This window comes from Branchiostoma floridae, chromosome 19 (assembly GCF_000003815.2).
Source record: "Branchiostoma floridae strain S238N-H82 chromosome 19, Bfl_VNyyK, whole genome shotgun sequence".
Taxonomy (NCBI): domain Eukaryota; kingdom Metazoa; phylum Chordata; class Leptocardii; order Amphioxiformes; family Branchiostomatidae; genus Branchiostoma; species Branchiostoma floridae.
This window is the reverse complement of record NC_049997.1, coordinates 12,577,949-12,589,892: the sequence shown is the minus strand read 5'-3', so window position 1 is coordinate 12,589,892 and position 11,944 is coordinate 12,577,949. Positions and strand designations below refer to the sequence as shown.

Genomic DNA, 11,944 nt, shown 5'->3' with positions numbered 1-11,944 from the left:
ATTTCCCTGGGGGTGATACGGGGTTGTTCTCGAGGGCGACACTCCACTCAGCTGATGTAGGCGTTGAAACAACCTATTTTCAAACTCTGCTCCCTGGTCATGGTGAATCTTGAGAGGGTACCCAAATCTAGGAATGAAGTCATTAAAGAGCTTCTCTGCCGCTGTTCTCCCTGACTTGTTCCTGGTTGCATATGCTTGAGCGAACCGTGTGAAATGGTCCACAACCACCAAAATGTACTCGTAGCCACCTTTGCTCCTTTCAAGGTGGACATAGTCAATGGACACCAGTTGTAGCGGCTCAGTGGTGATGATGTTAGTAAGTGGGGCTTTGTCTGGAATGTTTGGCTTCCGGCGCTTAATGCACTGACACTTGGAGGTACAGTATTCAATTATGTCTCTCTGCATCTTTGGCCAGTAGAACCGTTGTCTTGCCAGGCTGACAACCCTGTCTGCTCCCAGATGGCCCATTTTGTCATGTAGTTCTTGGTACACAATGTTTCTATATTCCTTCGGGAGCACTACTTGCAGTACTGGACCAGCTCTCCGGCGGAGAATGCCCTCATCATCGATCTGCAGCTTTTTCCACTCCCGCATGTATTCTCTTGTACCAATTGAGTTGTCTTGCCTCTCTCGGGTAGTGGGATTCCTCCCCCCTTCTTTCAGCTCTATCACCTTTCTAATGGCCGAGTCCCGACGTTGCGCTTCACCGATCTCCTTCTTGCTCAATGGTCCTATACTTGCACTCTTGTCTTCAGGTGGTAGACTGTCAATGTTCGTAGTGATAGCACTTATCCATGTGGCATCTCCTTGATCCACTGCCTGCATGGCTTGGATGGTGGCACTCAGTACATCACCACTCACTTCTTCTGTGCAGGTAGCCATAAACTGCTCAGCATCTCCTGGACCTGGTACTCTTGACAGCACATCTGCATCTGCATTAGCTTTCCCAGGTCGGTACTTGATGCTGAAGTTATAGTCCACCAACTCTGCCACCCATCGGTGACCTGTCGCATTCAACTTGGCCGTGCTCAGAACGTAGGTGAGTGGATTATTGTCGGTATATACTTCAAAAGATGGGGCGTAGTACAGGTAGTCTCGGAACTTCTCAGTAATGGACCACTTGAGAGCCAAGAACTCCAACTTCCCCGAGTGCATGTGGTAATTCTTCTCTGCCGGTGACAGTGTCCGTGAACCATATGCAATCACCCGGAGCTTGCCCTCTTGCTGTTGATATAATACTGCGCCCAAACCAGTGGCTGATGCATCTGTGTGCAGGATAAATGGTTTCTCAAAGTCAGGGTAGGCCATCACAGGTGGGCTGGTCAGTTGTTCTGTCAGTTGATTAAGGATATCTTGGTGTTCCTCAGTCCACTGGACTGGTTGCTTCGCAGCACTGTCCGACAGCAGGTCGTACAGTGGTTTAGCAATTCTACTGAAGTCCTTGATGTACGTCCTGTAGTACCCGAGGAACCCAAGCACCCGTCGTACATCTCCTACAGTAGTGGGCTTCTTGTCTCTGATTGCCTTGACTGCTGCTGTATCTTCTGGATCCATCGTGTACCCATCTGCAGTGACTAGCTTCCCGACATACCTCACCTGTCGTCGGAACATCACACATTTCTTTGGCTTCAACTTACAGCCATGTTCCTGGAACCTGCGCAACACTCTCCTGATGCGCTCGACATGTGACTCAAAGCCTTCGCTGTAGACCATGGTGTCATCCATATACGGTTCGCATATTTCATGGCTCAAGCCCTCGAGTACTTCTTCCATATGCCGTTGGAATGCTGGAGGCGCGTTCTTTAATCCCATGGGGACGCGAACCCACTCATAGAGTCCGTATGGCGTTACAAATGCTGTGTATTTCCTACTTTCTTCCTCCATGTACCCCTGATGGTACGCCTTTCCTAGATCCAGTACAGAGAACCATGTGTTTCCCTTCATCCTGTTGAGCACATCTTGAATCCTCGGGAGGGGCTGGCGATCTGGCACTGTTTTCTCGTTCAGTGCCCGGTAATCAATACATAGTCTCATTCCTCCATCCTTCTTCCGTACGCACACCATTGGTGATGAATATGGTGATTTGGATTTCTGGATCCATTCTTGGTTAATCAAATCTTCGATATATTCCTTAACCTCCTTGTACAGTGGGGTGGGAATTGACACGTAATTCTTCTGAACTGGTTCTTTATCAGTCAGGTTGATGTTTAACTTGAGCCCCTCCATGCTGCCAATGTCCTGGTCATCCCTCGAAAAGGCCTGACACTCTTCCCTCAGCATCTGTCTAACGATCTCTTCTTGATCCTCTTCTAAGTGGGAGAGGTCTACCGGTGGATCCCACAATTCCCCCAGCTCATTACTCGCCTTCCTCACTGTGTTCACTTGAACTGGCTCTGACTGCGGAGGTTTTTCAGACTCGGAATCTTCAGACACTCTCTGCAGCTCAATGGGAACTGCTGACCTAATCGTCTCAACTCGACCCAGAACCGTTTTCGCTGGGAGGTGAATGTCGTACCTGCTAGTGTTGGTCACCGGTACTTTGACCATTCCAGATGGGCTGACTGATGTAAGGACAGGTCCCACCTCTAAACCTGTGGGCCAATGTCCCGCTTCGTCTGGTTCGAACAGGACCAGCTGCTTCTCTTCCACGGAACCCTTGGGGATTTTGCACCTCACCTGGACTGTAGCCCCCTGAGATAGTCTCACTCTCTTACGACCCACTCGTATGCTTACTGGAGTCACGTTACTGAAATCTTCAATCATGTTCACGAGGGCAGCTGCCTTCTGTGGTGGGACGGGCATCACTTTGGTAAGCAATGTTGGACAGTCATCCTTACAGCACTTCTGAATCTCTTCAATCACATTGTACCCTATAATCGGTTGTACTTGGTTATTGTCGGACGTCGTCAGAAATGGTACAATCAGTTCAGGTGACTGGTCTTCACTTAATCTGAACCTCACTTCAACCCAGCCACTGTAGGGAATCGGAGTGCCATTGGCCGCTTGTAAACTAAAACTTGTCGAGTCTTCCAGGATCTCTATCACTTGTCGAACCTCAACTCCAGGTAAGTGTTCCTCCCTCCACCTGTCTGACATGATGCTTACCTGGGCTCCCGTATCCCACAGAGCCATAACTGGTTTATTGTCCATGAGGCATGCTACTTGACACTTATTTCCAATCAGTTTGGTGATCTTCGTTCGTTGAGTTGGAGTTAGATGTGAAGCCGACATGGCGTTGATGTGAACTTGCTGATTATTTCTAGTTGGTGTTCCTGTTGGCTGTTGATTATTGTCACTGTCGGTGTTGGTTGTTGTTTCTTCCTTTCGTTGTTGACGGGGTTGTTTGTGGGACTGTCTTGAGCTGTTTAGGACGACCCCTCGTCCCTTGGGGGTGTCCTCGCGGCGTTTCCCTGTTTCCAGCACCGTCTGGCAATATGGTTGCTTCCGCCGCAGCGGAAGCAGTGCCCACACCACTCTGCCTCATTCTGGATACACCTGTCACACCGCCGCCTGGAGGTTGCTGATGTTGTGACAACCCGCACATTGGCTGTACCAGACAACACCTGGTCTGTTCGGGGTGGGTTGCGCGGGCGTGCCCCTTCAAACAGACCACGGCCATGTGCAATCAGGTACTGCCCGCTCATCTTCCCTAACTCCTCCAGAGACTTCGGTTTCCTCTCCCGCAGGTGGACTGACAAATCCACAGGGCACAGATCCAGGAATTGTTCCTGGATGATCAAGTCACAAATTCCTTCATATGTCTTGGGGGTATCAGACAGCTCGATCCACCTGTTCAGGTAACCCCTAAGACGTACAATGTACTGGTCCGGCCCTTCCCCCTCCTGAGGAACTTCAGACCTGAACTTCTTCTTGAACCCGTCTTCCGTAAGTTCATATCTCTTAAGAATGGCATCCTTCACTTTCTTGTAATCTTTTGCATCATCATCCGATAGCCTGCTATAAACTTCCAGTGCCCTCCCCGTGAGTAGGGCGCTCAGTAGGGACGCCCACGTGTTTTCCGCCCAGTGGTTAGCACGTGCAAATCTCTCAAACCTCAAGAGGTACTCGTCTATTCCTTCGCCTTCTGTGAAGCTTGGTAATCTTGGCGTCTTCGCCTTGACCTCCTCCGCATTTTGCTTTTGTACCGCTTTAATTTCAGCTTGTTTCAGCTTTAGGGCCTCTAGCTCCAACTCATGCTTCCTCTGAGCATCTCTTTCCCTTGCCCTCTCGTCCCTCTCAATGGCCTGTTGTTTTTCGACATACTCGAGGATACTCGGCCCTTCTAGGCCCATTTTCGTGGCCTGCTCTATGAGCGTGTCCGTCATAGTTGGTTCACGTCAAGAATCTACCCGCTACACAAAAAGTACAACACTCCTGAACTTAGTTCCTCCGATAAGGAACTGCCGCCCTCCCCCTCTACAACCGCAGCGCCATCTTGTTGACCTCTGAACTATTTGTTTACAACAAATTGACCTCTCTGACCTGTGGTCACGTGTCTTCTTTGGCGCGAATCCTTTTCTGTCACAACGTCGGGTTCCAGTGGCGGTCAAACTTCTCCTGTCGTGATCATCCGATCGGCTCCCTTTCCTCTAAGTTTTACGATCTCGGTAGAACCTCCATTTTGTTACCCTCGTTCTGTCCACTTTAGATGATGTTTAGGGAGCCCAGAGGTGACACAAGAGCGACTAGGAGACTGGAGTTGAGACGACGTGAACTGATCTTTATTTCTTTTCCCCGGCTACTCCCCGACGCATGCGTGTCGGCTCGGACTATCCCATTATCCATAAAGGGGGTTATTTCTACATGGCAACACCAAAAGCGACAAAAAGCCCTTTGACAGAGTAACCAGTGAAATTTTTGTGCAAAAAATTCATCCTGTCAATAATGAAAAAAAAAAATGTTATGGACTGTAACATCCTGACAATAGTGCAAAAGATTATTGACAGAAGCTTGTTCGTGTGAAAAATTCTTAAAAAAAATCTTATTGATATTCTGTCGTCAGTGTCCATCTCGCTTTTCACTAGTGAGATACTGTAAATGCAGAAACTTTCGCGGTGGTTTAATGGTCGCGGTTTTCTTGGTGGTCGCTTCATCGGGAGCTTAAAACCACCGCGAACATTTTTCCATGGCAATAAGAGACTACAGTGCATGGTGCTACCGTGAACTTAAAACCACTGCTAAAAGTCGTTTTTCCAGCTATTGCAAAATTATGTCCCCGCAAACTTAAATGCATTTACAGTATTTCAGATGGAGTTTGTCTGTGTTTCGTACTTGCATGAAAGGAAATGAAGTCTGCTACAGTATCTCTGATCACCTAGAGTTTAATTTTTCTCTCCATTCCGAATCTGTTTCAAAGCTACTAGAACCTCCAGTACAGATCAGCTGTCTGGGAACAGCAGAGCTCTGCTCAACCAGGCTGTCTTTCAACTGATCGACCATCATCAGGACATCAACCAGCTGCTGAAGGAGGTTAGCAATCAATCAATCAATCAATCAATTCGTTCATCAATCAATCAATCAATCCACTCATCAATCAATCAATCAATCAATTAAATAACTAGCATGTTAACCAGCCAAATGTTTGATGTGACAGTTCATAAGCTATTCATATAAACATTTGCTATTGAGGTTAGTAACAATCATCATCATCATTAGTAACAATCAATTAACCAAACAACTAACAATATTAACCAACCAAATGTTTGAGGTGACAGCTATTCTCCAAACCATTTGCCCTTGACAAATCAATGAATTAACCAAATAACTAACAAATTAATCAATTAATTGTTTGATTTGATAGTCAGTTTGCTATTTATCTAACTATTATGTTATTAGTGAAAAAAGTTTTATTGACAGGAAAGGGCTGGGCAGTCTAGAAGCACAAGAATGATTTGAATCAGCATACACATCCTTTCAATAGTTAGTCTTACTCAGGAATGTCAATAAGTCTTATTTTTGCACCAGGGCTTTAGCCAGCTCGAAACTTTTTTCCGTCAGCCAATTCCAATCGTCGCGAAAACCGCGAAAATTAATTAGAAGGACAGAACTGAGACCTTGAAAAACGGGTTTTAATGAGATTATCGTATGCGAAAGGGCACCGACACACATTGTCAACAATCATAACAATAGCAAAACAAACAGTGTGTGGCTTTTACGGCCGTGGACGGCGTCCCCAAGCCGCCTGAAGCTTCCACCAAGGATTTTTGTCCGTCAAGGTTGACGGATTGGTTTGAAAATTTTTCCGTCAGACGCAACAAATTTCCGTCAATTGACGGAAAAACGGACGCTGGCTAGAGCCCTGTTTTGCACCATCACAGGATCATCCTCAGGGCCAGGGTTATATATGGGATAGGCTTAACAAGATCATAAGGTGTGTTATTCACAAGATTACCAGTATGAAAGCTACACCACTGGATGTAATATGCACCAGTGATTCGACATACTGAGAATTTTTATTTACTCTAGGCCACCATTGTGCCTGGCAAGGCTTCCAGTGATGATACGGACACATCTCATCAGTATGGACCTGCCCCTGATGTGATAGACAGTCTCAACCCTACAGGTGAGACTAAGAGCTATAACATTAAAGAGAGTCTCAACCCTACAGGTGAGACTAAGAGCTATACCATTAAAGAGAGTCTCGACCCTACAGGTGAGACTAAGAGCTATACCATTAAAGAGAGTCTCAACCCTACAGGTGAGACTAAGAGCTATACCATTAAAGAGAGTCTCAACCCTACAGGTGAGACTAAGAGCTATACCATTAAAGAGAGTCTCAACCCTACAGGTGAGACTAAGAGCTATACCATTAAAGAGAGTCTCGACCCTACAGGTGAGACTAAGAGCTATACCATTAAAGAGAGTCTCAACCCTACAGGTGAGACTAAGAGCTATACCATTAAAGAGAGTCTCGACCCTACAGGTGAGACTAAGAGCTATACCATTAAAGAGAGTCTCAACCCTACAGGTGAGACTAAGAGCTATACCATTAAAGAGAGTCTCAACCCTACAGGTGAGACTAAGAGCTATACCATTAAAGAGAGTCTCAACCCTACAGGTGAGACTAAGAGCTATACCATTAAAGAGAGTCTCGACCCTACAGGTGAGACTAAGAGCTATACCATTGTTATGAGTAGGCCGAGCGGCTAACTAACTATTTACGGAGAGGACATAAAGAGGTCTGCACACGTTGGCTCGCACTCCAAGACTGACCACGGTGGGTCGGTATCGTTTATTCGCGTATCTATAATACAGGCCAGATGTACCAGGACACTCGGGTATCTATAATATAGACCAGATGGGCCAGACCGCCCCATGGTGGTGGGAGCTGGCCCTATCACTCCTTCCCCCCCGGAGTGGAGGCGACCACGCCTCCTAGTTAATGGAGCCGGGCGTGTGGCAGATATGGTTGAATAATCAAAACAAAAACAAAATGGTCGCCTAATCAAAACAAAAACAAAAGCGGTTTGAGTGTTACACAACAGTGGCCGAAAAGGTTGCTACGTAGCGAAATAAAGGAAAAACAAAAACAATGCGCAAACAACAGAAATAAGCAAATAGGAAAACATGGGGGATAAATGGGGAAGCCATACATGCATGTATACAATGGCTAATCATAAGAATATATTAAAGCAAACAAATAAAGCAGTACATTGAGTTCATACTGATAGAGTTCGTGAGGCTGGATCTCGATTTTAGCCATAGTCTAAGTCCATGAATCGGGTAGGTGGCCTGCTGATTCGCCCGGAACGTGTTTGGACAGGGCCCGGATGTGCAGGAACGGCTGGCGGTACAGGAATCGGCGCTGGCGGCGGAACAGGTGCTGGGGCAGGTGGGTCAGGTACCTGCACGTGCTGGTCTGGTAGCGGCGCGAGATTGGCGATGGGCTGGTGCAGGAAGTCCGCGAAGCCGAGGTGATGGGCTTCGGGGATGCGTTGTCTGTTGTCGGCGGCGGGCGGTGCTGGCAGGAATTGGGGAGATGGCGAAACGTATGGTTTGAGTCTGTTGTGATGGACGGTCTGGGCATGTTGTCGTCCGGTCACTGGACGTATACTGTACAGGACGGTGTCGGGAGAGTCATGTGGGACAGGGCCGACGATGACGTACGGACCAACCCAGGGTAGGCGTAGCTTATGGAGAGCAGACGGAGGATGGTGGAGCCATACGCGGTCGCCGGCGTTGTAGTGATGGCGGTGGACACGGGGGGCTTGTTGCTGGTTTTGCGTATGGTGTGACTCGTCGATTGCGTCGCGGACGGACGCGAGCGCCGTTGTCAGGTCGGCCTGTTGCGGTGTTGAGGCGGGTAGTTGGCAAGCTACGTCTATAGGTAGGCGTGCCTCTCGACCATGTACCATGAAGAAAGGTGTGTGGTTGGTCGTGGAGTGCACACTCGTATTGTAGGCCAGGGCGACGTGAGGGAGCAGACGGTCCCAGTCATGTTCACGTCCCTCCAGGCACTTGGCGAGGATGTTCTTCATGGTGCGGTTGTATCTCTCAACTTGACCGTTGTCTTGTGGGTGGTAAGCCGAAGTCCGCGACTTAATGATGCCTAGGCGTGCACACAGTTCGGTTACAAGGTTGGACTCGAACTGACGTCCCTGATCGGAGTGGAGTTGCTCTGGCACGCCGTGTTGGCCGACGAACTCTCGGAACAGCTTGTCTGCTACGGTGGGGGCTTCCTGGTTGGGTATGGCGTACAAGTTCACGTATTTGCTGAAGAGGTCCGCCACGACTAATACGTACTTGTTCCCTGCAGCAGAGAGTGGCATGTATGTTATGTCTGTGGCCACTATTTCAAATGGACGGGAGGCGGTGATGTGCTGGAGCGGTGCTTGCGGTCGTGGTACGGCAGGTCGGCGTCGCTGACATGGGATGCATTCGCGGCAATAGCGGGCGACGTCTGCTGTCATGCCTGGCCAGTAGAACCTGTTCTTTACGCGGTGTAGTGTACGACCTGGCGCGAAATGGCCTGCAATGGTGTCGTCATGGAGCGACCTCAGCACGCGACCGGATAAGTTGCGCGGTAGGACGACTTGAGGTGCCGCCAAGGGGGGTGCGTTAGTTGGCTGGTGGTAGAGAACTCCGTCAGTCAGGAACAAGGAATCGTAGTCATTCCAAAACGACATGAGAGTTCTGTTGTTACCACGCACGGCGGAGGTTGGCGGTCGATCGTTGGAGTTCTGGAGCCAGCGACAAACTTCTCGGATCGTCGGGTCGGCTTGCTGTGCCTCGCGGAAGTCGATGTCAGGTGTGTCGGCCAGCTGGGAGGCACAGACGTTAGCGGCGCGGGCGGCGCGTACGATTACCTGTGGCGGGAGGTGGTCGGGGGTCCCCCGTAGGGCAGTGTCCCGAAGATCGGCAGTGTCATTAGCGTCGGCGGCGTCACAGGTGTCGTGCACGGCTACCGGTGAAGGAACGCGAGCTGGGTCTTCCCGTAGGATAGTATTAGGAGGATCGGTAGTGTCACTAGTATCGACGGCGTCACGGGAATCGCGCACGACTTCCGGTGACTGCACCTCCACGCGGGCTGGGGTGTCCCGTAGGATATCGTCCCGAGGATCCGCGTCGGCAGGTGTGGTTGAAGGTGGGCGACGGGAGAGCGCGTCCACGTCGCTAATCGTCGCACCTGGATGGAACTGTATCTCAAAGTCATAGGTGCTCAGTTCGATTGCCCACCGGGATCGGCGGCCTTGGGCTCCGCCATCGCCGAGTGGAGTGTCTCTACAGGAGAGCAGCGGGCGGTGGTCTGTGATGTGGATGAAAGGTCGCCCGTACAGGTATGGGCGGAAATGGCGGACGGCCCAGACGATGGCCCAAAACTCCCGGTCATAGGTACTCCAGCGCCTCTGGGTTTTGGATAGAGTTTTGCTGGCGTACGCCACGACACGACGAGTACCGTCACTCACCTGCGTCAGGACGGCGCCGATACCGGTTGCCGACGCGTCGGTCGTTAAGGTGAAGGTACTGTGGAAGTCAGGGAAGGCGAGGATCGGCGGACTGGTGAGGAGTTTCTGCAGGGTTTCAAATGCTGTCTGGCAGGCTGGCGTCCAGCGGAACGGCGCGTGCTTGTCAGTCAGCCGGATTAGTGGGTCTGCGACAGAGGCGAAGGCTGGTACGAACTTTCGATAGAAGGATGCGAGTCCGACAAAGGCACGTACGTCCTTCTGACAGGTGGGGGTCGGCCATTTCTCGACGCGGGATGTGTTAGCAGGATCGGGACGGATGCCATGCTGCGAGATAACGTGTCCGAGGAATGTCACTTCCTGCTGAGCGAAGCGGCACTTTGCAGGGTTAAGTTTAAGTCCAGCTTGGCGGAAGCGGTCGAACACTTGCTGGAGGACCCGCAGGTGGTCGTCGAACGTTGCGGTAAACACAATGATATCGTCAAGGTATGCAAGGCAGACGTCCCAACCGACGCCGGCGAGGAGTAGTTGGACAAGACGTTGATATGTCGCAGCCGAGTTGGATAATCCGAAGGGAAGGACCTTGAACTGCCATAAGCCTTCGTTAGTGCAGAATGCTGTTTTGTGACGGTCGGACGGATGGACGGGGACTTGCCAATACGCACTCTTCATGTCGAGTGTGGAGAAATAACATGAACCGGCCAGGGCGTCGATTGTGTCATCCACCCGTGGCAGGGGGTGGGCGTCTGGCACAGTCACCGAATTAAGTTTCCGGTAGTCCACGCAGAATCTGGGGCTGCCATCTTTCTTCGTAACTATGACAACCGGCGAAGCCCAAGGGCTGGTACTAGGTTCGATGACGTCACTGTCCAACATATCGGAGATTTGTGCTCGCAGCGCTTCGCGACGGTGTACAGGTGTACGATACGGTTGTTGACGGATTGGTTTAGAGTTACCAGTGTCTATACGGTGTTGCAGTATTGTGGTTCGACCAATGTCGGTGGCACCATGGGAAAAACACTGGCTGTTGGCCTCTAACAGACTGGAAAGGTCGTTCTTTTGCGACGGCGGCAGATCTATGTCGGACAGGTCGATGACTGGCAAGGAGGTTTTAGGAACTCGCACCTTCTTTCCATGCGGGGGTGAAACGGCTGCTGTGGTGACAGTAGTAGTGGCGTCGTTGATGACGTAATCTGCTTCGGGGCCAGAAGCGGCGTGGAAATGTCCGATATTGCATTTCTCAGGGAGATTGACGGCGTGATTGTTTGTGTTGATAATCTGTACCAGAGCACTCCCCTCCACGACTCGGGAGACTGTCCTGGCGGCAGCCACCCCATCATATGTAACTCGCTGCAGCTGCGGCTCAAAGACGCCGTCGTAGTGATGTGGTGTGCCTCCACGGGCGGTGGACAGTCGGACGGGGATGACAGATACAGAGTTCGGCGGCAAGACTGTTGTTTTACAAACTGTGGCATCGGAAACAGATGGGACGAAAGAAGACCGCGGTAGAAGGGGAATAGATGATGATCTTACGTCAACAGTTCCGGTGGTCGGATTGATGGTTATGTCGTTGGCGCGGCAGAAATCCCACCCAAGGATTACGTTGCTGGTGGCCTGGCGCATAACATGGAATGTTGCGGTAGTGGAAACTGGGCCCAGACGGATGGATGCAGTAACTGTTCCCACAATGTTCAGGCGTTCACCGTTGACTGATCTTGCTGTTGTAGTAGTTTCACTCAGCGGGAGGAGACGGAGGATGGGCGATGATAACCGAAAAGAGTTATTGATAATAGAGATGCACGAACCTGTGTCTACAAGGGCCGGGGTTGGCGCGCCTTGGATGCTGATAGAAACAAATGGGGAGAAGTCCGTAGTAGTTGCGTTAGGCTGGGGAGTAGCTGACTGCTGGCGCGCACAGTCAGCTACTGGTCGTTTCCCGGGGGTGGTGGAGGGGTCGGGCAGGAGGCGGCATAGTGGCCATAGCCATAGCAATTATGGCACTGCTCGTCAGGACGCACTGGGCGGCGTGGCTGGCGTGGCGT

The 11,944-nt window shown here is 50.6% G+C and overlaps 2 protein-coding genes across 3 annotated transcripts in view; both read right to left on the bottom strand.

Moving 5' to 3' along the window:
• LOC118406635 (zinc finger protein 184-like) overlaps positions 1 to 11,944 on the bottom strand; it is a 220,146-nt gene that overhangs the window by 7,236 nt on the left and 200,966 nt on the right. The gene's annotated exons all lie outside the window — the stretch shown is intronic.
• Positions 3,366 to 4,325, bottom strand: LOC118406494. The gene has a single exon (XM_035806553.1). It carries the CDS (start codon positions 4,323 to 4,325, stop codon positions 3,366 to 3,368), a length of 960 nt encoding a protein of 319 aa, XP_035662446.1.

Excerpts from the sequence above, each read along its gene's own strand:
- LOC118406494 (XM_035806553.1), bottom strand. The coding sequence starts at position 4,325 with ATGACGGACACGCTCATAGAGCAGGCCACGAAAATGGGCCTAGAAGGG.